Raw genomic sequence first — 23,233 nt, 5'->3', positions numbered from 1 at the left:
ACTAATTGAAAAGCAGGTCACAGCTGAGTCCAGGGCTAATAAAAATAAGACCATGTGGTGTCCAGTGTGAGTACATGTGCAGTGGAATATTCCAACACATTTGAAAGACTCATTGTGTAACTCAGAAGGCGACTCCCTAAAATAGAGGCAGAGAAGTTGTATGGTTCAGTCCTTGCTGCAAGTAAAACCTGTTGAAACCTTGATTCTGTGAGTCTGTGGTCATTTGCTTGAGTGTTACTCCAAAGTGTAAAATCCAGTTGGTTTATTACACATGGCCAGAAGTGCAAGTCACCTTTAACTGATATAGCCTCACACACACATTTTTGAAGCTTTTGTGTACAATGGTTCAGCTACAAATGTAATTTCCACTTTTGGATTAAGATCACTCCTGATTTCTTAACAAATTAAGCATGTCATGTCTTTATTATGTTCTTATTTATAAATGTCTACACAATAATAGACACCATGTGCTCTGTGACATTATGGCCTTCTACTTCTCTTCTACTCACAACCTCGTGCTTCCATTGGTTTGCATATTACATGCCCAACCTTTCAGGTTGTTATGAATTTCTACCAATTTGTTATTCAAAAGCAAATCACGTGCCTTTTTTATTTTCTGTATGATGGAATGACTTAAGACACAAGTTATTCAAACAGTTAAAAAAGACAGCGTGATGGCCATAGTACTTGATGTGGGTCCAATATGTTTCTGAATGTTTGTGTGTGTGGGTTTGTGTGTGTGTGTGTGTGTGTGTGTGTCTTGTTTCCCCTCCTTGTGTTTCATTCCATGTTCCCCCAGTCTATCATGTTTATCCATGTTCCCCAGCCCGTCATGTCTCTGTATTCCCCTCTCTCTCGTGCTCCCTTGCCCCCTCTCTCATCTGCCTTTCCTCCACTCCTGTGTCCAGCTTGTCTGTCAGACTTGCATTCCATCGTTTTCGGTTTTATTGTGACAGTCTCGTATCAGCTGTGTTCCCCATGTTTCAATTTCCCTCATTACCCTCCTGTGTATTTTAGTCCTCTGTCGCCATCTGTTCATTGTTGGATCGTCTGCTAATCACCCCTGTGTTTCCTTGGGTCATGAATTCAAAAATTTCCAGTTTTTTCTTGAATTTATTTTCTCTCAGTTTAGTTTCGCTAGTTCTCTCCCAGGTTATGTTGTCATTTATATTTCTATTTGTTTTTGGCCATAATTAAGGCTTGCTTTTTGTTCAGTCCTACCTCTTGTGCGTTTGCATTTGGGTCCACACCGCTATTCCACTCGGTCTGCAGCATCAGACCTTGACAGTGCGATCCAGCCATGATGGACCCAGCAGATTGCAGCCTCTCTGTGGGGTTCTGAGAGGAAATAATATGGATTGTGGAGTCACAGTGAACCGAGTGCTTGGAGCTCCCCATGAAGGAAGACCGGGAGGAAGTGACTTGCCAGTTACAAGGATGTATCTTGGGTTTTCCCTGGTTAATGGAGTTGCTACACCCCCTGATCAGGGGGTCCCTTCTCACCACCCTGCATCTTTCTCCACAGCCGCAGCCCAGCCCACTGGAGGTTTCGCAGCCTGGCCCATTGTCAGCTCATGCCATGCCTCTGCCTGCTTCAGCCAATGCTGGGGTCCCTGTGATGCACCACGCTGTTATTTTGGAGACTGTTCATGGCTCCCAAGACAGTTCTCCTTTTGTTCCCATGTCAAACTGGAATGAACAGCCGGACAGTGTTAGTCAGGTTCTTGTTTCAGAACTTAACCTTTCCTGTGACCTTGGTGTTTCTGAGCAGAATGAATATTTCAATGGTTTTGGTGTTTGTGAAGCTGACAGGAACGCCGGTGAGATGATCGTTTCAGAAATGTTCAAGGTGACTTTCATGTTTTTGGGTCCACAGAACATACGACTGCTTTTTCTGTTCCAAAACCAGATGCTGTGAAAGTCAATACTACATTCTTTGCTTCCAAGCTAGTTAAAAGTCTAAAATTGAGTGTTTCTAAGTTAACTGACCTGGTTGCCTTTCGTGCACCCAGTTTGTGTTTTACTGCTAGAAAAACGACGATCTGTTTTCAGAGCCTTCTCCTCTGCTTCTCCCTGTTCCTGTTCCCAGGGCAGCTGTGCTCCAGCCTTCCCCTGCACCTGTACCAGTGCCTCAGGTGGGAGTAGCTACCGTCCAGTCTGCCCCGGCGCCTATCCCAGTCCCCAGGGTGAGGCCAGCCAGGACACAGCAGACCTCAGACATCAGACCATGACAAGGTTGTTTTTTTTTTAAGTTTAAATAATATAACTGGTAAGACAATGAGTTTTTTTTCTCACATCCATTTGTCATGTATGCTACTTTGCTCTCTGGACTGTAAGCATTTTTGTATTAATGAAATAAACTAATCTTTCACAGTCTGCATCTTTTACTGTTTTTCTGCTCAAGTTCTCTCCAAGTTTGACAAAAACCCACAGACATCCAGAGTGAACTGGTCTTGTAAGAAGACTTGATGAAAAACAAACTGACACTGTAACTAATTGAAAAGCAGGTCACAGCTGAGTCCAGGGCTAATAAAAATAAGACCATGTGGTGTCCAGTGTGAGTACATGTGCAGTGGAATATTCCAACACATTTGAAAGACTCATTGTGTAACTCAGAAGGCGACTCCCTAAAATAGAGGCAGAGAAGTTGTATGGTTCAGTCCTTGCTGCAAGTAAAACCTGTTGAAACCTTGATTCTGTGAGTCTGTGGTCATTTGCTTGAGTGTTACTCCAAAGTGTAAAATCCAGTTGGTTTATTACACATGGCCAGAAGTGCAAGTCACCTTTAACTGATATAGCCTCACACACACATTTTTGAAGCTTTTGTGTACAATGGTTCAGCTACAAATGTAATTTCCACTTTTGGATTAAGATCACTCCTGATTTCTTAACAAATTAAGCATGTCATGTCTTTATTATGTTCTTATTTATAAATGTCTACACAATAATAGACACCATGTGCTCTGTGACATTATGGCCTTCTACTTCTCTTCTACTCACAACCTCGTGCTTCCATTGGTTTGCATATTACATGCCCAACCTTTCAGGTTGTTATGAATTTCTACCAATTTGTTATTCAAAAGCAAATCACGTGCCTTTTTTATTTTCTGTATGATGGAATGACTTAAGACACAAGTTATTCAAACAGTTAAAAAAGACAGCGTGATGGCCATAGTACTTGATGTGGGTCCAATATGTTTCTGAATGTTTGTGTGTGTGTGTGGGTTTGTGTGTGTGTGTGTGTGTGTGTGTCTTGTTTCCCCTCCTTGTGTTTCATTCCATGTTCCCCCAGTCTATCATGTTTATCCATGTTCCCCAGCCCGTCATGTCTCTGTATTCCCCTCTCTCTCGTGCTCCCTTGCCCCCTCTCTCATCTGCCTTTCCTCCACTCCTGTGTCCAGCTTGTCTGTCAGACTTGCATTCCATCGTTTTCGGTTTTATTGTGACAGTCTCGTATCAGCTGTGTTCCCCATGTTTCAATTTCCCTCATTACCCTCCTGTGTATTTTAGTCCTCTGTCGCCATCTGTTCATTGTTGGATCGTCTGCTAATCACCCCTGTGTTTCCTTGGGTCATGAATTCAAAAATTTCCAGTTTTTTCTTGAATTTATTTTCTCTCAGTTTAGTTTCGCTAGTTCTCTCCCAGGTTATGTTGTCATTTATATTTCTATTTGTTTTTGGCCATAATTAAGGCTTGCTTTTTGTTCAGTCCTACCTCTTGTGCGTTTGCATTTGGGTCCACACCGCTATTCCACTCGGTCTGCAGCATCAGACCTTGACAGTGCGATCCAGCCATGATGGACCCAGCAGATTGCAGCCTCTCTGTGGGGTTCTGAGAGGAAATAATATGGATTGTGGAGTCACAGTGAACCGAGTGCTTGGAGCTCCCCATGAAGGAAGACCGGGAGGAAGTGACTTGCCAGTTACAAGGATGTATCTTGGGTTTTCCCTGGTTAATGGAGTTGCTACACCCCCTGATCAGGGGGTCCCTTCTCACCACCCTGCATCTTTCTCCACAGCCGCAGCCCAGCCCACTGGAGGTTTCGCAGCCTGGCCCATTGTCAGCTCATGCCATGCCTCTGCCTGCTTCAGCCAATGCTGGGGTCCCTGTGATGCACCACGCTGTTATTTTGGAGACTGTTCATGGCTCCCAAGACAGTTCTCCTTTTGTTCCCATGTCAAACTGGAATGAACAGCCGGACAGTGTTAGTCAGGTTCTTGTTTCAGAACTTAACCTTTCCTGTGACCTTGGTGTTTCTGAGCAGAATGAATATTTCAATGGTTTTGGTGTTTGTGAAGCTGACAGGAACGCCGGTGAGATGATCGTTTCAGAAATGTTCAAGGTGACTTTCATGTTTTTGGGTCCACAGAACATACGACTGCTTTTTCTGTTCCAAAACCAGATGCTGTGAAAGTCAATACTACATTCTTTGCTTCCAAGCTAGTTAAAAGTCTAAAATTGAGTGTTTCTAAGTTAACTGACCTGGTTGCCTTTCGTGCACCCAGTTTGTGTTTTACTGCTAGAAAAACGACGATCTGTTTTCAGAGCCTTCTCCTCTGCTTCTCCCTGTTCCTGTTCCCAGGGCAGCTGTGCTCCAGCCTTCCCCTGCACCTGTACCAGTGCCTCAGGTGGGAGTAGCTACCGTCCAGTCTGCCCCGGCGCCTATCCCAGTCCCCAGGGTGAGGCCAGCCAGGACACAGCAGACCTCAGACATCAGACCATGACAAGGTTGTTTTTTTTTTAAGTTTAAATAATATAACTGGTAAGACAATGAGTTTTTTTTCTCACATCCATTTGTCATGTATGCTACTTTGCTCTCTGGACTGTAAGCATTTTTGTATTAATGAAATAAACTAATCTTTCACAGTCTGCATCTTTTACTGTTTTTCTGCTCAAGTTCTCTCCAAGTTTGACAAAAACCCACAGACATCCAGAGTGAACTGGTCTTGTAAGAAGACTTGATGAAAAACAAACTGACACTGTAACTAATTGAAAAGCAGGTCACAGCTGAGTCCAGGGCTAATAAAAATAAGACCATGTGGTGTCCAGTGTGAGTACATGTGCAGTGGAATATTCCAACACATTTGAAAGACTCATTGTGTAACTCAGAAGGCGACTCCCTAAAATAGAGGCAGAGAAGTTGTATGGTTCAGTCCTTGCTGCAAGTAAAACCTGTTGAAACCTTGATTCTGTGAGTCTGTGGTCATTTGCTTGAGTGTTACTCCAAAGTGTAAAATCCAGTTGGTTTATTACACATGGCCAGAAGTGCAAGTCACCTTTAACTGATATAGCCTCACACACACATTTTTGAAGCTTTTGTGTACAATGGTTCAGCTACAAATGTAATTTCCACTTTTGGATTAAGATCACTCCTGATTTCTTAACAAATTAAGCATGTCATGTCTTTATTATGTTCTTATTTATAAATGTCTACACAATAATAGACACCATGTGCTCTGTGACATTATGGCCTTCTACTTCTCTTCTACTCACAACCTCGTGCTTCCATTGGTTTGCATATTACATGCCCAACCTTTCAGGTTGTTATGAATTTCTACCAATTTGTTATTCAAAAGCAAATCACGTGCCTTTTTTATTTTCTGTATGATGGAATGACTTAAGACACAAGTTATTCAAACAGTTAAAAAAGACAGCGTGATGGCCATAGTACTTGATGTGGGTCCAATATGTTTCTGAATGTTTGTGTGTGTGGGTTTGTGTGTGTGTGTGTGTGTGTGTGTCTTGTTTCCCCTCCTTGTGTTTCATTCCATGTTCCCCCAGTCTATCATGTTTATCCATGTTCCCCAGCCCGTCATGTCTCTGTATTCCCCTCTCTCTCGTGCTCCCTTGCCCCCTCTCTCATCTGCCTTTCCTCCACTCCTGTGTCCAGCTTGTCTGTCAGACTTGCATTCCATCGTTTTCGGTTTTATTGTGACAGTCTCGTATCAGCTGTGTTCCCCATGTTTCAATTTCCCTCATTACCCTCCTGTGTATTTTAGTCCTCTGTCGCCATCTGTTCATTGTTGGATCGTCTGCTAATCACCCCTGTGTTTCCTTGGGTCATGAATTCAAAAATTTCCAGTTTTTTCTTGAATTTATTTTCTCTCAGTTTAGTTTCGCTAGTTCTCTCCCAGGTTATGTTGTCATTTATATTTCTATTTGTTTTTGGCCATAATTAAGGCTTGCTTTTTGTTCAGTCCTACCTCTTGTGCGTTTGCATTTGGGTCCACACCGCTATTCCACTCGGTCTGCAGCATCAGACCTTGACAGTGCGATCCAGCCATGATGGACCCAGCAGATTGCAGCCTCTCTGTGGGGTTCTGAGAGGAAATAATATGGATTGTGGAGTCACAGTGAACCGAGTGCTTGGAGCTCCCCATGAAGGAAGACCGGGAGGAAGTGACTTGCCAGTTACAAGGATGTATCTTGGGTTTTCCCTGGTTAATGGAGTTGCTACACCCCCTGATCAGGGGGTCCCTTCTCACCACCCTGCATCTTTCTCCACAGCCGCAGCCCAGCCCACTGGAGGTTTCGCAGCCTGGCCCATTGTCAGCTCATGCCATGCCTCTGCCTGCTTCAGCCAATGCTGGGGTCCCTGTGATGCACCACGCTGTTATTTTGGAGACTGTTCATGGCTCCCAAGACAGTTCTCCTTTTGTTCCCATGTCAAACTGGAATGAACAGCCGGACAGTGTTAGTCAGGTTCTTGTTTCAGAACTTAACCTTTCCTGTGACCTTGGTGTTTCTGAGCAGAATGAATATTTCAATGGTTTTGGTGTTTGTGAAGCTGACAGGAACGCCGGTGAGATGATCGTTTCAGAAATGTTCAAGGTGACTTTCATGTTTTTGGGTCCACAGAACATACGACTGCTTTTTCTGTTCCAAAACCAGATGCTGTGAAAGTCAATACTACATTCTTTGCTTCCAAGCTAGTTAAAAGTCTAAAATTGAGTGTTTCTAAGTTAACTGACCTGGTTGCCTTTCGTGCACCCAGTTTGTGTTTTACTGCTAGAAAAACGACGATCTGTTTTCAGAGCCCTCTCCTCTGCTTCTCCCTGTTCCTGTTCCCAGGGCAGCTGTGCTCCAGCCTTCCCCTGCACCTGTACCAGTGCCTCAGGTGGGAGTAGCTACCGTCCAGTCTGCCCCGGCGCCTATCCCAGTCCCCAGGGTGAGGCCAGCCAGGACACAGCAGACCTCAGACATCAGACCATGACAAGGTTGTTTTTTTTTTAAGTTTAAATAATATAACTGGTAAGACAATGAGTTTTTTTTCTCACATCCATTTGTCATGTATGCTACTTTGCTCTCTGGACTGTAAGCATTTTTGTATTAATGAAATAAACTAATCTTTCACAGTCTGCATCTTTTACTGTTTTTCTGCTCAAGTTCTCTCCAAGTTTGACAAAAACCCACAGACATCCAGAGTGAACTGGTCTTGTAAGAAGACTTGATGAAAAACAAACTGACACTGTAACTAATTGAAAAGCAGGTCACAGCTGAGTCCAGGGCTAATAAAAATAAGACCATGTGGTGTCCAGTGTGAGTACATGTGCAGTGGAATATTCCAACACATTTGAAAGACTCATTGTGTAACTCAGAAGGCGACTCCCTAAAATAGAGGCAGAGAAGTTGTATGGTTCAGTCCTTGCTGCAAGTAAAACCTGTTGAAACCTTGATTCTGTGAGTCTGTGGTCATTTGCTTGAGTGTTACTCCAAAGTGTAAAATCCAGTTGGTTTATTACACATGGCCAGAAGTGCAAGTCACCTTTAACTGATATAGCCTCACACACACATTTTTGAAGCTTTTGTGTACAATGGTTCAGCTACAAATGTAATTTCCACTTTTGGATTAAGATCACTCCTGATTTCTTAACAAATTAAGCATGTCATGTCTTTATTATGTTCTTATTTATAAATGTCTACACAATAATAGACACCATGTGCTCTGTGACATTATGGCCTTCTACTTCTCTTCTACTCACAACCTCGTGCTTCCATTGGTTTGCATATTACATGCCCAACCTTTCAGGTTGTTATGAATTTCTACCAATTTGTTATTCAAAAGCAAATCACGTGCCTTTTTTATTTTCTGTATGATGGAATGACTTAAGACACAAGTTATTCAAACAGTTAAAAAAGACAGCGTGATGGCCATAGTACTTGATGTGGGTCCAATATGTTTCTGAATGTTTGTGTGTGTGGGTTTGTGTGTGTGTGTGTGTGTGTGTGTCTTGTTTCCCCTCCTTGTGTTTCATTCCATGTTCCCCCAGTCTATCATGTTTATCCATGTTCCCCAGCCCGTCATGTCTCTGTATTCCCCTCTCTCTCGTGCTCCCTTGCCCCCTCTCTCATCTGCCTTTCCTCCACTCCTGTGTCCAGCTTGTCTGTCAGACTTGCATTCCATCGTTTTCGGTTTTATTGTGACAGTCTCGTATCAGCTGTGTTCCCCATGTTTCAATTTCCCTCATTACCCTCCTGTGTATTTTAGTCCTCTGTCGCCATCTGTTCATTGTTGGATCGTCTGCTAATCACCCCTGTGTTTCCTTGGGTCATGAATTCAAAAATTTCCAGTTTTTTCTTGAATTTATTTTCTCTCAGTTTAGTTTCGCTAGTTCTCTCCCAGGTTATGTTGTCATTTATATTTCTATTTGTTTTTGGCCATAATTAAGGCTTGCTTTTTGTTCAGTCCTACCTCTTGTGCGTTTGCATTTGGGTCCACACCGCTATTCCACTCGGTCTGCAGCATCAGACCTTGACAGTGCGATCCAGCCATGATGGACCCAGCAGATTGCAGCCTCTCTGTGGGGTTTTGAGAGGAAATAATATGGATTGTGGAGTCACAGTGAACCGAGTGCTTGGAGCTCCCCATGAAGGAAGACCGGGAGGAAGTGACTTGCCAGTTACAAGGATGTATCTTGGGTTTTCCCTGGTTAATGGAGTTGCTACACCCCCTGATCAGGGGGTCCCTTCTCACCACCCTGCATCTTTCTCCACAGCCGCAGCCCAGCCCACTGGAGGTTTCGCAGCCTGGCCCATTGTCAGCTCATGCCATGCCTCTGCCTGCTTCAGCCAATGCTGGGGTCCCTGTGATGCACCACGCTGTTATTTTGGAGACTGTTCATGGCTCCCAAGACAGTTCTCCTTTTGTTCCCATGTCAAACTGGAATGAACAGCCGGACAGTGTTAGTCAGGTTCTTGTTTCAGAACTTAACCTTTCCTGTGACCTTGGTGTTTCTGAGCAGAATGAATATTTCAATGGTTTTGGTGTTTGTGAAGCTGACAGGAACGCCGGTGAGATGATCGTTTCAGAAATGTTCAAGGTGACTTTCATGTTTTTGGGTCCACAGAACATACGACTGCTTTTTCTGTTCCAAAACCAGATGCTGTGAAAGTCAATACTACATTCTTTGCTTCCAAGCTAGTTAAAAGTCTAAAATTGAGTGTTTCTAAGTTAACTGACCTGGTTGCCTTTCGTGCACCCAGTTTGTGTTTTACTGCTAGAAAAACGACGATCTGTTTTCAGAGCCCTCTCCTCTGCTTCTCCCTGTTCCTGTTCCCAGGGCAGCTGTGCTCCAGCCTTCCCCTGCACCTGTACCAGTGCCTCAGGTGGGAGTAGCTACCGTCCAGTCTGCCCCGGCGCCTATCCCAGTCCCCAGGGTGAGGCCAGCCAGGACACAGCAGACCTCAGACATCAGACCATGACAAGGTTGTTTTTTTTTTAAGTTTAAATAATATAACTGGTAAGACAATGAGTTTTTTTTCTCACATCCATTTGTCATGTATGCTACTTTGCTCTCTGGACTGTAAGCATTTTTGTATTAATGAAATAAACTAATCTTTCACAGTCTGCATCTTTTACTGTTTTTCTGCTCAAGTTCTCTCCAAGTTTGACAAAAACCCACAGACATCCAGAGTGAACTGGTCTTGTAAGAAGACTTGATGAAAAACAAACTGATGCTGTAACTAATTGAAAAGCAGGTCACAGCTGAGTCCAGGGCTAATAAAAATAAGACCATGTGGTGTCCAGTGTGAGTACATGTGCAGTGGAATATTCCAACACATTTGAAAGACTCATTGTGTAACTCAGAAGGCGACTCCCTAAAATAGAGGCAGAGAAGTTGTATGGTTCAGTCCTTGCTGCAAGTAAAACCTGTTGAAACCTTGATTCTGTGAGTCTGTGGTCATTTGCTTGAGTGTTACTCCAAAGTGTAAAATCCAGTTGGTTTATTACACATGGCCAGAAGTGCAAGTCACCTTTAACTGATATAGCCTCACACACACATTTTTGAAGCTTTTGTGTACAATGGTTCAGCTACAAATGTAATTTCCACTTTTGGATTAAGATCACTCCTGATTTCTTAACAAATTAAGCATGTCATGTCTTTATTATGTTCTTATTTATAAATGTCTACACAATAATAGACACCATGTGCTCTGTGACATTATGGCCTTCTACTTCTCTTCTACTCACAACCTCGTGCTTCCATTGGTTTGCATATTACATGCCCAACCTTTCAGGTTGTTATGAATTTCTACCAATTTGTTATTCAAAAGCAAATCACGTGCCTTTTTTATTTTCTGTATGATGGAATGACTTAAGACACAAGTTATTCAAACAGTTAAAAAAGACAGCGTGATGGCCATAGTACTTGATGTGGGTCCAATATGTTTCTGAATGTTTGTGTGTGTGTGTGGGTTTGTGTGTGTGTGTGTGTGTGTGTGTCTTGTTTCCCCTCCTTGTGTTTCATTCCATGTTCCCCCAGTCTATCATGTTTATCCATGTTCCCCAGCCCGTCATGTCTCTGTATTCCCCTCTCTCTCGTGCTCCCTTGCCCCCTCTCTCATCTGCCTTTCCTCCACTCCTGTGTCCAGCTTGTCTGTCAGACTTGCATTCCATCGTTTTCGGTTTTATTGTGACAGTCTCGTATCAGCTGTGTTCCCCATGTTTCAATTTCCCTCATTACCCTCCTGTGTATTTTAGTCCTCTGTCGCCATCTGTTCATTGTTGGATCGTCTGCTAATCACCCCTGTGTTTCCTTGGGTCATGAATTCAAAAATTTCCAGTTTTTTCTTGAATTGATTTTCTCTCAGTTTAGTTTCGCTAGTTCTCTCCCAGGTTATGTTGTCATTTATATTTCTATTTGTTTTTGGCCATAATTAAGGCTTGCTTTTTGTTCAGTCCTACCTCTTGTGCGTTTGCATTTGGGTCCACACCGCTATTCCACTCGGTCTGCAGCATCAGACCTTGACAGTGCGATCCAGCCATGATGGACCCAGCAGATTGCAGCCTCTCTGTGGGGTTCTGAGAGGAAATAATATGGATTGTGGAGTCACAGTGAACCGAGTGCTTGGAGCTCCCCATGAAGGAAGACCGGGAGGAAGTGACTTGCCAGTTACAAGGATGTATCTTGGGTTTTCCCTGGTTAATGGAGTTGCTACACCCCCTGATCAGGGGGTCCCTTCTCACCACCCTGCATCTTTCTCCACAGCCGCAGCCCAGCCCACTGGAGGTTTCGCAGCCTGGCCCATTGTCAGCTCATGCCATGCCTCTGCCTGCTTCAGCCAATGCTGGGGTCCCTGTGATGCACCACGCTGTTATTTTGGAGACTGTTCATGGCTCCCAAGACAGTTCTCCTTTTGTTCCCATGTCAAACTGGAATGAACAGCCGGACAGTGTTAGTCAGGTTCTTGTTTCAGAACTTAACCTTTCCTGTGACCTTGGTGTTTCTGAGCAGAATGAATATTTCAATGGTTTTGGTGTTTGTGAAGCTGACAGGAACGCCGGTGAGATGATCGTTTCAGAAATGTTCAAGGTGACTTTCATGTTTTTGGGTCCACAGAACATACGACTGCTTTTTCTGTTCCAAAACCAGATGCTGTGAAAGTCAATACTACATTCTTTGCTTCCAAGCTAGTTAAAAGTCTAAAATTGAGTGTTTCTAAGTTAACTGACCTGGTTGCCTTTCGTGCACCCAGTTTGTGTTTTACTGCTAGAAAAACGACGATCTGTTTTCAGAGCCTTCTCCTCTGCTTCTCCCTGTTCCTGTTCCCAGGGCAGCTGTGCTCCAGCCTTCCCCTGCACCTGTACCAGTGCCTCAGGTGGGAGTAGCTACCGTCCAGTCTGCCCCGGCGCCTATCCCAGTCCCCAGGGTGAGGCCAGCCAGGACACAGCAGACCTCAGACATCAGACCATGACAAGGTTGTTTTTTTTTTAAGTTTAAATAATATAACTGGTAAGACAATGAGTTTTTTTTCTCACATCCATTTGTCATGTATGCTACTTTGCTCTCTGGACTGTAAGCATTTTTGTATTAATGAAATAAACTAATCTTTCACAGTCTGCATCTTTTACTGTTTTTCTGCTCAAGTTCTCTCCAAGTTTGACAAAAACCCACAGACATCCAGAGTGAACTGGTCTTGTAAGAAGACTTGATGAAAAACAAACTGACACTGTAACTAATTGAAAAGCAGGTCACAGCTGAGTCCAGGGCTAATAAAAATAAGACCATGTGGTGTCCAGTGTGAGTACATGTGCAGTGGAATATTCCAACACATTTGAAAGACTCATTGTGTAACTCAGAAGGCGACTCCCTAAAATAGAGGCAGAGAAGTTGTATGGTTCAGTCCTTGCTGCAAGTAAAACCTGTTGAAACCTTGATTCTGTGAGTCTGTGGTCATTTGCTTGAGTGTTACTCCAAAGTGTAAAATCCAGTTGGTTTATTACACATGGCCAGAAGTGCAAGTCACCTTTAACTGATATAGCCTCACACACACATTTTTGAAGCTTTTGTGTACAATGGTTCAGCTACAAATGTAATTTCCACTTTTGGATTAAGATCACTCCTGATTTCTTAACAAATTAAGCATGTCATGTCTTTATTATGTTCTTATTTATAAATGTCTACACAATAATAGACACCATGTGCTCTGTGACATTATGGCCTTCTACTTCTCTTCTACTCACAACCTCGTGCTTCCATTGGTTTGCATATTACATGCCCAACCTTTCAGGTTGTTATGAATTTCTACCAATTTGTTATTCAAAAGCAAATCACGTGCCTTTTTTATTTTCTGTATGATGGAATGACTTAAGACACAAGTTATTCAAACAGTTAGAAAAGACAGCGTGATGGCCATAGTACTTGATGTGGGTCCAATATGTTTCTGAATGTAAACTTGCAAAGAACTTTTGGATGGGATACAACATTTTGTACCGTAGAACCAGCTGAATCATTCCTCTCTTGTACTGTGAGATGTACAAGGTGGGCCATTTATATGGATACACCGTAATAACATGGGAATGGTTGGTGATATTAAAGTCCTGTTTGTGAGGGGGCAAACTCAAGATGGGTGGTGACCATGGTGGCCATTTAGAAGTCGGCCATCTTGGATACAACTTTTGTTTTTTCAATAGGAAGAGGGCCATGTGACACATCAAACTTATTGGTAATGTCACAAGAAAAACAATGGTGTGCTTGGTTTCAACGTAACTTTATTCTTTCATGAGTTATTATTTCTGTATTACTCATGTCAGCACGTCTTAAACATATATACTTTACACTTAGCAAGAGTAGCATTAGGTAGTTAACTACCTCCTTAGTTAGCCAACTACCTAACGCTATTATAACAGTGTCTAACAACAAAAGTGACATTAGTTAAGAAAACCTCAACTATAGTTTCGGACGACATAAAACACAGTTTAAGAAAACATGTAATATAGAGAATTGACATCAAATGAAGGACATAGCGGAGTAACGTAGTGTTTGCATTTGACTTTAGCTAGCGTTTCTTTGTCGGTTAATTTATGTTTTCTTACCTTCGTAGTTGTGTATATATCAAAGTCAAAGTCAGTCAAAGTCAACTTTATTTGTCGATTCTTCCACATGTACAGGACATACGGAGAATAGAAATTGCGTTACTCTTCAATCCCTAGATAAATAGCAAATGAACATTTAAATATATTTAAATATAAAAGTGATTTAAAAAATGCAAGTAAAATAATTAAAAAGTAAAAATTTGAATAAATACAATTTTACATATAACAAGAAAGCTATACAATATACAATATAATGGGTAAGTGACATTGAGTGTAAAATGATGCAGCATATAATTGAAATCCTTTATCTAATTTGCTGGCGGGGGTAGTCGTCACTCTGCTAATCCGATGAACATCAGTGATGTTCAATTTTGGGAGCTCTTGTAGGCAGCGAGTGTAGAACGTCGCCATGGTTTAACCACACCGGAAGCACTGGGGCAGGACTACATAGAACACAGAAGTGATTGTGTAAATAGTCCATTCTGTTTACATTATACATGCTTCTCTTAGGCAGTATCATCAGAAGGCATAGAATACATTTTCACTGCTATGCAATTGATACTTTTACTAGTGAAACTACAGGGATGTCTTAGACAGCTAAACACCTCTGATTTTCTGCTTCTAAATTTAGATAAAACTGAGATTATTGTACTTGGTCCTAACAATCTCGTCACATGACATCAGCATTATTTATATACAAAGAGAAAAATGCTTCTTTTTTTTACATAGAAAAAGTTGTTAGTTCACAACTCATCACGAGACAGGGCCAAACCGATTACATGGGTTTCACAGGGTAAGTCTGTCGGAGCACTGTCAGGAGAGTTGCTGAAATAAAACAAAAAATCTTCCTCATCATCAGTGTTGATAGTCCACAGTTGTGGCCATGAGACGGCTCCTGCATTGTGTTGGTCTTTTTAAACAAGTTAATAAAGTGGTGTGAAATTTCAATCTCAGCACCTCCAAACTTATAATCTGAAAATTTTAGGAAAAAAAACAAAACTCTGTAGTTTGATATTGTCATTACAGATAAATGGTAAATGGCCTGTATTTATATAGCGCTTTACTAGTCCCTAAGGACCCCAAAGCACTTTACACATCCACTCATCCACCCATTCACACACTGGTGATGGCAAGCTACATTGTAGCCACCCTGGGGCACACTGACAGAGGCGAGGCTGCCGGACACTGGCGCCACTGGGCCCTCTGACCACCACCAGTAGGCAACGGGTGAAGTGTCTTGCCCAAGGACACAACGACCGAGACTGTCCAAGCCGGGGCTCGAACCGGCAACCTTCCGATTTTCTGAGCCTGTCAAGTCCTTCTTTTGACCCATTTTGCCAAAGGAAAGGAAGTTGCCTAATAATTATGCACACCTGATATAGGGTGTTGATGTCATTAGACCACACCCCTTCTCATTACAGAGATGCACATCACCTAATATGCTTAATTGGTAGTAGGCTTTCGAGCCTATACAGCTTGGAGTAAGACAGCATGCATGCAGAGGATGATGTGGACAAAATACTCATTTGCCTAATAATTCTGCACTCCCTGTATGTCAGGTTCCGTCTCAGGCTCGTAGCCGAAAACTAGCTTTACTTTGTTGTCTCGGTCAACTTTGCTAGCGAGAGACAGAGAGAGGCGTTGAAAGACTGCTCCAACGGAACTTATTGTTTTCGGAGGAAAACACGAACACGGCGTACAGTCGAGTCTTAATAGCTTACTTACAACTGGGCTCGTCAGGCACTCTTTTTGGCTGCAGTGGTTATTATTACATTTACATGTTTCCAGCTCCCGCTTCTGGTCAGTGACAATTCGTACTTTTCTTCTCTTTTTCTCCCTACCTTGCTCACAGACACATAACAGGTACGGCAGTCCATTCTCCCCGCAGCATGGACTACACTGCCCATGATGCTACATTCTTTAGGGCTGTGCCTGTAACACTCTGCCTATTGCCTTCATATTAAATAACCTTTGTGAATAATTTTTTTTACAATATTTCTTCACGTCATCATGCGGGCCGCAAGTAGGGGTGACATTGGTCATGAGATTGAGACACAGGCACTACAGCCTTTTAATGCGTGTTTTGTTTGGGTTTCCACCAGCGTGGTGAAACGTTTCTCCCACAAAACGTTACATCCAGATGAACAGAATCAACTTTTGGACACAAAACACCATTAAGAATTATTGCTCCTTACCCTAATTTAATTTCTATTACATATCTCAAAGATGTTATAAATATTATAACTTTATGAATGGTATAAAAATATGACTGTCATAAATCTTTATTACTTCCAATCATAAATCATAGGGCCATTACGCATTCTTTGACACAAAGTATTTCACATCACCCTCTTGTGGAATTTAATTTTCACCATGATTTCAATAAAATATGAGATGAAATCTGTGTTTAGAACAGCTGTTCAGCTCACCACATGTCCAATAAATATGAGACTAACTATACAGTGACGTGACTCTATGCAGTCCTGTGAAAAACTTAAGCACATCCCATAAGTCAGAAGCGCAGGACTTAAAGTTATTGTTTTCTGTGTTCTGTGTTTATAATACATTTAATCAAAAAAATATTTTTTGCTAGTTTTCTGTGTTGGAAAATGTACACGTGGTAAATATTACAAGCACTAAAAATGATACTTGTCATCTTTAAATGCTTCAAATGGCTCACACGCCACAAATTCGAGCATCCTCTTTGTATTGGTTTAGGACTGCTAACGTCTCACAGTCACAGAGGGGCTTGTGCATGAATGAGCTTTGTGCTTCATCCTCTGTCTGTGATTTAACTTCAGTGTTTTCTTGAACTTATTAAAGAAAGGATCCAACACAACTCAGGAATCTCAATTTCAGCCTTTTTATTTTGTTCTCACTGTTTCTGTGATTGGTGCTTCTTATAGTAAGGCACTTTGCAGCGCTCCCAGTTCCGTCTCTCTGCTGCAGCTGCTCTCCTCCTCTTCCTCCTCCTCCCCCTCTCCGGCCTGGCCGCTACTGAAATAGGAAAGGCATAACTAGAAGATTCTCACCAGCTGCAAAACCCTGCCTTCCCTACCACCACGCCCTGAACCTACTGCTCAACTCCTTCCCTGCAGCCAAACCACCAACCTCACTCCACCACACTCTTATGTCACCTCCAAGCAGTAGTGATGACACTCATATATTCACATTTAGGAAAACACAGCAAAAGTGGAATCCATCTTTGAACGTACTTCACATATCATGTTCTTGTCACGTCATTTTAGGCTAAGTTGCATAACATATTTACTGTACGTAAGAGTGAAAATTAAGTTAGCAAGCAACCGAGTATACTCACAGGCTAGTGAATACACCTTCTGAATGTAGAGAACAAAGTTTTCATCCCGTCACACATAAAAACAAATGGAAATAAACTAATTTGGTTGAATAACAAAGCAAGGTTAATGGGGAAAAAATATGTCTACTGTAGTGACACTGAGGCATGGAAGGATTTGAATCATGTGAACTAAACATTCAAACTGGTGATAGTGATCATGATGTTTGTAAAAACAAAACAAAACAAAAAAACTTTAAAACACATCAGATCTCAGTGGTGAAACAAGTCATGCTGGATATCTAAAATAATATCGACGGGGTAATTTTTAGCAATGAAAGGATAACAAATCATTGAATGGAAATGAAAATGGTCACCCTACAGAGCTCTAAACTAAAAGAAAACCCACAAATCAAAGTAAGAAATAATAGAGCAGGCTAGTCTATTTTACCGAAACTTCACTACAGTAACTCAAAATGTTACTAAGTAGTTTGTTTGGCCTTCACATGTCTGTATGCATGTCTGGCAACATTGGGGCATGCTCCTAATAAGATGATGGATTGTGTCCTGGGGAATCGCCTCCCAGATCTGGACCAGGGCATCACTGAGATCCTGGACAGTCTGAGATGCAACCTGGCCCAAAACGTAATGTCCCAGCGGTATTCTGTGGGATTTAGATCCCTTCATCCTGCACAAGCTGCCTGCATACTCTCACCACTGTAGCCCACTGAACCAATGTAGGGTCTAACAGTGGGTCCAAAGATTTCGTCTTGATTCCGAATGCAGTGAGGCTGCCGTTGCAAAGCCTGTAGCAAGGCCTGCAATTCTGCTATTCTATGATTTTTTTCATCAGAGACATTCACACCAGTGGCCTACTGGAGGTCATTTTGAAGCCCTGGCAGTGCTCACCCTGCTCAGCACTCCAGCTCTCCTAGAGTCCCTGTCCGTCTCCTGGAATCTCCTCCATGCTTTTGAGACTGTGCTGGAAAACACAGGAAATCTTCTAGCAATGGCACTTGTTGATGTGCCATCCTGGAGGAGACTCATCTGTGAAACCTCTGTAGGGTCCAGGTATTATCTTATGCTACCAGCAGCTAAATGCAAAACTAATGAAAAAACAGTAAGAAAAGATGAGGAGGTAAAAATGTGGCCTCCACCTGTAAAACCTTTCCTGTTTTGTGGGTTGTCTCATTGTTGCCCCTCTAGTGCACCTGTTGTTAATTTCATTAACAACAAAGCAACTGAAACTGATTAACAACCCCCTCTGCTACTTAATTAACCAGATCAATATCACTGAAGTTTAAATCACTTGGTACTATAATTAACTCATTCACTGCCATTGACGTCTATAGCCGTCAATGGCAGTGAATGAGTCAATGGGTTTAACTCATTCACTGCCAATGGCTGGCAGTGAATGAGTTAATTCTTTTGAGCAGTGTATAAGTTAAGGTAAACTTATTAAATTAATGAGGCAGTTAAAGGTTGTAAACCTTGAATGGAGAAAGTGCGGGACGTCCTGCTAATTGTGGTTTACCAACTTTGTCTTTCTCTGAAGCTGCTGTATTCACTGTTATTTATATTTACATATATATTTTTTTTAAAGATTAAACAATTGAAAATATGGTGTGCATATATTATACAAACACAAATATTAAAACAATGTTTGTACACTAACGTTTCAGAAATTTTTTTAAGGCATATCTGTCGTCTTTCACGCTATTTCAACAACACTCAAACACAAAAATCCTCACCTTTGACAGTTTTCTGTCAGTAGGTTGTGGTGGTTTGCATGTACACGATCCCTGAAGGCTCTAGAAAGGGACTAAGTAAATATCCAGAACAAATTGAATTTGAATGCTGCTGCTTTGCTTCTGATTTAAATGACTTGGGGGGGGGTGCCACACCAGAGCTATCCATCAATTTAGTTGGGACATAGATGGCAGGTTTTGCATGAAGCTCTGAATCACCACTGGTATCTTTTCAGACTTGATATAGAGGGATCATAACCGGAGTGAATTTCAAAGCTTCCCTGCTAACATCTACCAAGGTAAGTGCTGCTGTACAAACAGGTCTGAGGAATGAATGGGAGAGACTAATATTTATAAAGAGATTAAGAGAAAACAGTGTGATAGCCACGTAAGTTTGGCTGATTTCAGTTTAAATCTGCTGAAACATTATGTTAAAAGCAGTTTAACTTCCTGAGACTAGCATGTATGCATGTACAACTCATTCTCTATTTTTTCTTTAGTCATTTTAGAGCAATTTCACTAAAACAACCATCTGAGACTTAGGTTAACACATTACGTCTTTGTCTGATTTTGATTTTGTTGTAATGTTTTACACTGACTGACAGCAAATAGTAGTAAAATTTATAGCTGACAAAATATGTAGTGAGCAAAGTGACAATAAACACAGCTCAACTGAAAGAGAACTGAATTGGTTTAACTCCTGTTTTCATGTCAGTGATTGAAAACCATGATTAATTAAACTGTCACATAGATATAGGAACAAGTATAGATAAAAAAATAATAATTAAAAAAGGCAGCTCATTAAAGAAGTATTCCTGTATAAACTGGACCACAGTCACTGTAGTGTCTGAAAGTACTTGGTGTCACACAACTCAACATAGTCTAACTAACGAGACGCAGAACCAAGACAGATCATGACACTTAATTGCTAAAGAGTTATTATATCTACATTTTTGAAACAGCCGTTTATAGAGGAATTAACCTGAAATAACCAAAATGCTATTTATGTCATCAAAGGGTTAGCGGGATAATTACAAAAGGCTCTCAAGATACAGGTTGGCAGATACACAAGTTTAACTGACGCTGATAGCTCAACGATCCAGCGAAGACTAGTGCAGACTCGCCATCTAAGTGGTGCAGTAATCAGCTGGGATCAGTGGCTGGTGCGGTGATGAGCAGGTGTGTGGGCTAGCAGCGGGAGCCCGCAATGAGCGTCGCCGCGGCGAGAGAGAGAGTGAGAGAGAGCAAACAAACCACAAACATATTGCCCAATAGAGTATCGACCAGCGGGGCACAGGGACCATGACAATTTGTCATCAAAGATCCATTTAGACTGGTCTACACTGTTAGTGCTCTTTAAACATCAAAATAAACTAAAACTCAATACGCTGGGTCAGATGACCCAGGATCGTGACAAAGGGATCAGACACTGAACACAGTGTATGATCCGCCAAAGAAGAACAAAAGACAAAAGCTATCTCACTATTCAGTTTGATCTCACTCGCACTCTTATTTTGTAAATGTCATTACAACAATTTATTTAAATTAGTATTTCTATTGTTTTGTGTTCTTTTCTTTTTAAATAATAGGACATTTCACTTGAAATTTGAAATGTTTTATTGATTTCTTTAAACACACAAGCACCTATATCTGCGCAATGTACTCTAGTTGTGTTTAATGAAGAGTTTATTGTTCCCAGCATTTATCAGTAGAGCGTTATGTGGACACAGCAGACGCTGCTCTTCCTCACTATAAAATTTCTGTTCTGTGTCCTGTCTGTGCAGGCTTTTTGTCCACTTTTCTCCTGTGAAAAACACAATGACGAAGCACGTTGCCCTCTTGCTCATTCTTTTCCCCGTGTGTGGACATCTGCTGGACATCAAGTTTTATAATAAACCTTACGAGTATACCTGGGAAGAGGCAGTAGCATTCTGCAGGAAGAACCACACTGACTTGGTCCGAGTGAGAACTGCAGAAGAGGATAAAGCTTTAAAGTACTCTGGATGGATCGGTTTGTCCCGGAAGAATGCAACAAGTCCATGGAAATGGTCCAGAGGAGACGAAATAGCCATCTTCACACCATTCGATGACGGTAAATTCTCATACTATGTTTTTTACTCCTTAGATGTTACCTGGCTTACAAGACCAAACTTACTGGTAATTATTCCAAACTTATTTGCATTGTGACCTGAAATCAGTTTGAGAAATTTTGAGCATTCAACAATTTAAGTGGTGAGAAAGGATCAGATTTACAGTGTGGAGCAGTGTTGTCTATCACAGTGTTGACTGTAGTGAGTTTCATGAAGTCCCAAACCAACTGTTTCAGCTGGAACTTCAGCAAGGAGGGTTTGTTACACACATAAACACTGTACTGGTAAAATGATTTGATACTGAATCTAGATAAAAATAGACCTTTAAAACATCTCTGAAATCCAGCCGTCTTTTTGGTCTATTGTACTTCGACCTCTTGCAGAACCAAAAGAGGATGAAAACTGTGTGAACAGAGAAAGCAACGGAAAATGGGAACGCAAGAAGTGTGATGAAAAAAAAACTTTCCTATGTTATGAGGAAAAGCTGATTCTGGTGAAGGAGAATAAAACATGGGAGGAGGCATTAGAACACTGCAGGTCTCTGGATGGAGTGGTCACAGAAGATCCAGCCTCTTCATACAGGAACCACGGCTATGACCTGGCCTCCCTGATCACTCCAGATGACTACACCACTGCACGAGAGACCGCAAAAGAGGCTACCACTGATGAGGTTGGGCAGTTTTCTGCATGCGCTTCTGTTGGTTAGAGACTCATAACTATACTTACTGTAACTTTGTTTGTTTCTCTTTGTTTACTGTTGGCAGGTGTGGACAGGCCTGTGTAACCTGGCTGGTGAGTGGCTGTGGGTGGGTGGAGAAGAAATGCAATATGAGGATATCCCAAAATGCCCAACCGAGGGCCTCTGTGGCGTCCTCGAGAAGAATGGTAGTTCACCCTACGGCATAAGAAACTGCCAGCAGAAAAGGAACTTTCTCTGTTCCAAAATGAATTAAGTACTGTACTTAAGTAAAAATTTGATATATCTGTACTTACCTTTCCATCTTATGACACTTAGATACATGTGTGTCAAAGTAAACAGGAGAAATAATCCAAAGCAGACTCCACAGACAGGGTTAAACAAAAATGAACCGTTATTCAGGTATATGAGTGAGTCCAAAATTAGAAATTCCAAGAACAATGGGAACCTGACCAACACTTTACACTACCAGTTAAAAGTTTTTGAGTTAGAATAATTGTACCTTCATTCATGATGTATGTTACCAAGATATCAATTAATATAGTCAGTACATTGAAAAGGTGAGAAATAGTGATGAGATGTTTTCATACTGTTAGATTATACAATGATGATAGATTAATGCAAACCAGAAAAATCACAACGTCTTGTTATATGTGTTATTTTCCTAATGTAGTTGTGTGACATGTCAAGTAAATTCTGGACTATACATAATTTAAAAGTTGTCTCAAGTCAATAAAGATATTAAATAAAGATTAATGTGCAGTTAAGCAATTATTTGTCTTTATAAGCAGTGGTGAGGGAACCATATGGTTACTTTCACTGCTATGAGGCTTTTTTTACATCCTAAAACAGGCCGTCTTGTATTCCTTTTGAAAAGAATGTTTTACAGAATTCGAGAAGTACACTCTAACTACGTACATAGGAATTTGTTATGAAACAGCTGTGTGCAGGCAGGAGTGGTAGTAGGAGGACCCAGTGTGCAGACACTCGGAGGTGGAACTTGAACTCAAAACAGCTTTAATACTGAACTCAAAAGGGTACCAAAACTAGGAATACAAAATACACTTACATAGACAGAAACACAGCTAGATAAGGGTAGATCACGACCGCGACAAACTGAAACACAGGGCTTAAATACACAGAGGGAGCAATCAGGGAATGGGCAACAGGAAGGAAACACAGCTGGGGCAAATCAGGCCACATCGATGCATTTACATGTCCCAATTCGAAGTGTACTCCAAATGCGCCGATTTCCCCAAATATCAAGCGTGGTCCGTGTCGCTACCCGATCCGTACCGGAAACCCGATCGGTACCCCGCATGCGCGAAAGGTGTCTACTTCCGGTCGTAGCGTTTTACGATAGTTATGGGTCTGTTAAGATGTTAAGAATAATAATTATATCTTAAAATGTTTGCAATAATGAAGCATTTCAGTACAATGTAGACAAAAACGAAAAATAAAAAGAAAGTTACGGATCAGGACTCTCCGATCCTTACTGCGCATGTGTAAAGTCTGACCGTACAAATCGGGTCTACCCGATCCGTACCGCGCATGTGCAGATGTTTTCTTCTTCTTCTGTTCGTTTAA

The 23,233-nt window shown here is 41.7% G+C and overlaps 1 protein-coding gene across 2 annotated transcripts; it reads left to right on the top strand.

Moving 5' to 3' along the window:
* The first annotated feature begins 19,042 nt into the window (after positions 1-19,042).
* On the top strand, positions 19,043-22,342 carry LOC147301625 (macrophage mannose receptor 1-like). 2 transcript variants are annotated; one of them, XM_086282074.1, is made up of 4 exons: positions 19,043-19,158; positions 20,644-20,951; positions 21,333-21,619; positions 21,714-22,342. In XM_086282074.1, the coding sequence occupies exons 2-4, from the start codon at positions 20,678-20,680 to the stop codon at positions 21,900-21,902; spliced, it is 750 nt and encodes a 249-aa protein (XP_086138200.1). In that variant the 5' UTR covers positions 19,043-19,158; positions 20,644-20,677; the 3' UTR covers positions 21,903-22,342. The 2 variants fall into 2 exon arrangements, with proteins under 2 accessions (XP_086138200.1, XP_086138201.1); XM_086282075.1 differs by lacking the exon at positions 19,043-19,158 and having other exon boundaries at positions 20,619-20,951.
* The last annotated feature ends 891 nt before the right edge of the window (positions 22,343-23,233 follow it).

Source organism: Aulonocara sp. 'chitande type north' Nkhata Bay, linkage group LG23 (assembly GCF_057382095.1).
Source record: "Aulonocara sp. 'chitande type north' Nkhata Bay isolate Kocher_YH1m ecotype deep benthic linkage group LG23, A_spYH_male_GT1.1, whole genome shotgun sequence".
Taxonomy (NCBI): domain Eukaryota; kingdom Metazoa; phylum Chordata; class Actinopteri; order Cichliformes; family Cichlidae; genus Aulonocara; species Aulonocara sp. 'chitande type north' Nkhata Bay.
Note: the sequence above shows the minus strand (reverse complement) of the source record. Positions and strands in the feature narration are given on the sequence as shown.

What these genes read in the sequence shown, in the direction of transcription:
- LOC147301625 (XM_086282074.1), top strand. Translation starts at nt 20,678, where the DNA reads ATGACGAAGCACGTTGCCCTCTTGCTCATTCTTTTCCCCGTGTGTGGA. An exon ending in CTTCACACCATTCGATGACG is followed by an intron (nt 20,952 to 21,332) that starts GTAAATTCTCAT and finishes GACCTCTTGCAG; the next exon opens with AACCAAAAGAGGATGAAAAC. An exon ending in AAGAGGCTACCACTGATGAG is followed by an intron (nt 21,620 to 21,713) that starts GTTGGGCAGTTT and finishes TACTGTTGGCAG; the next exon opens with GTGTGGACAGGCCTGTGTAA.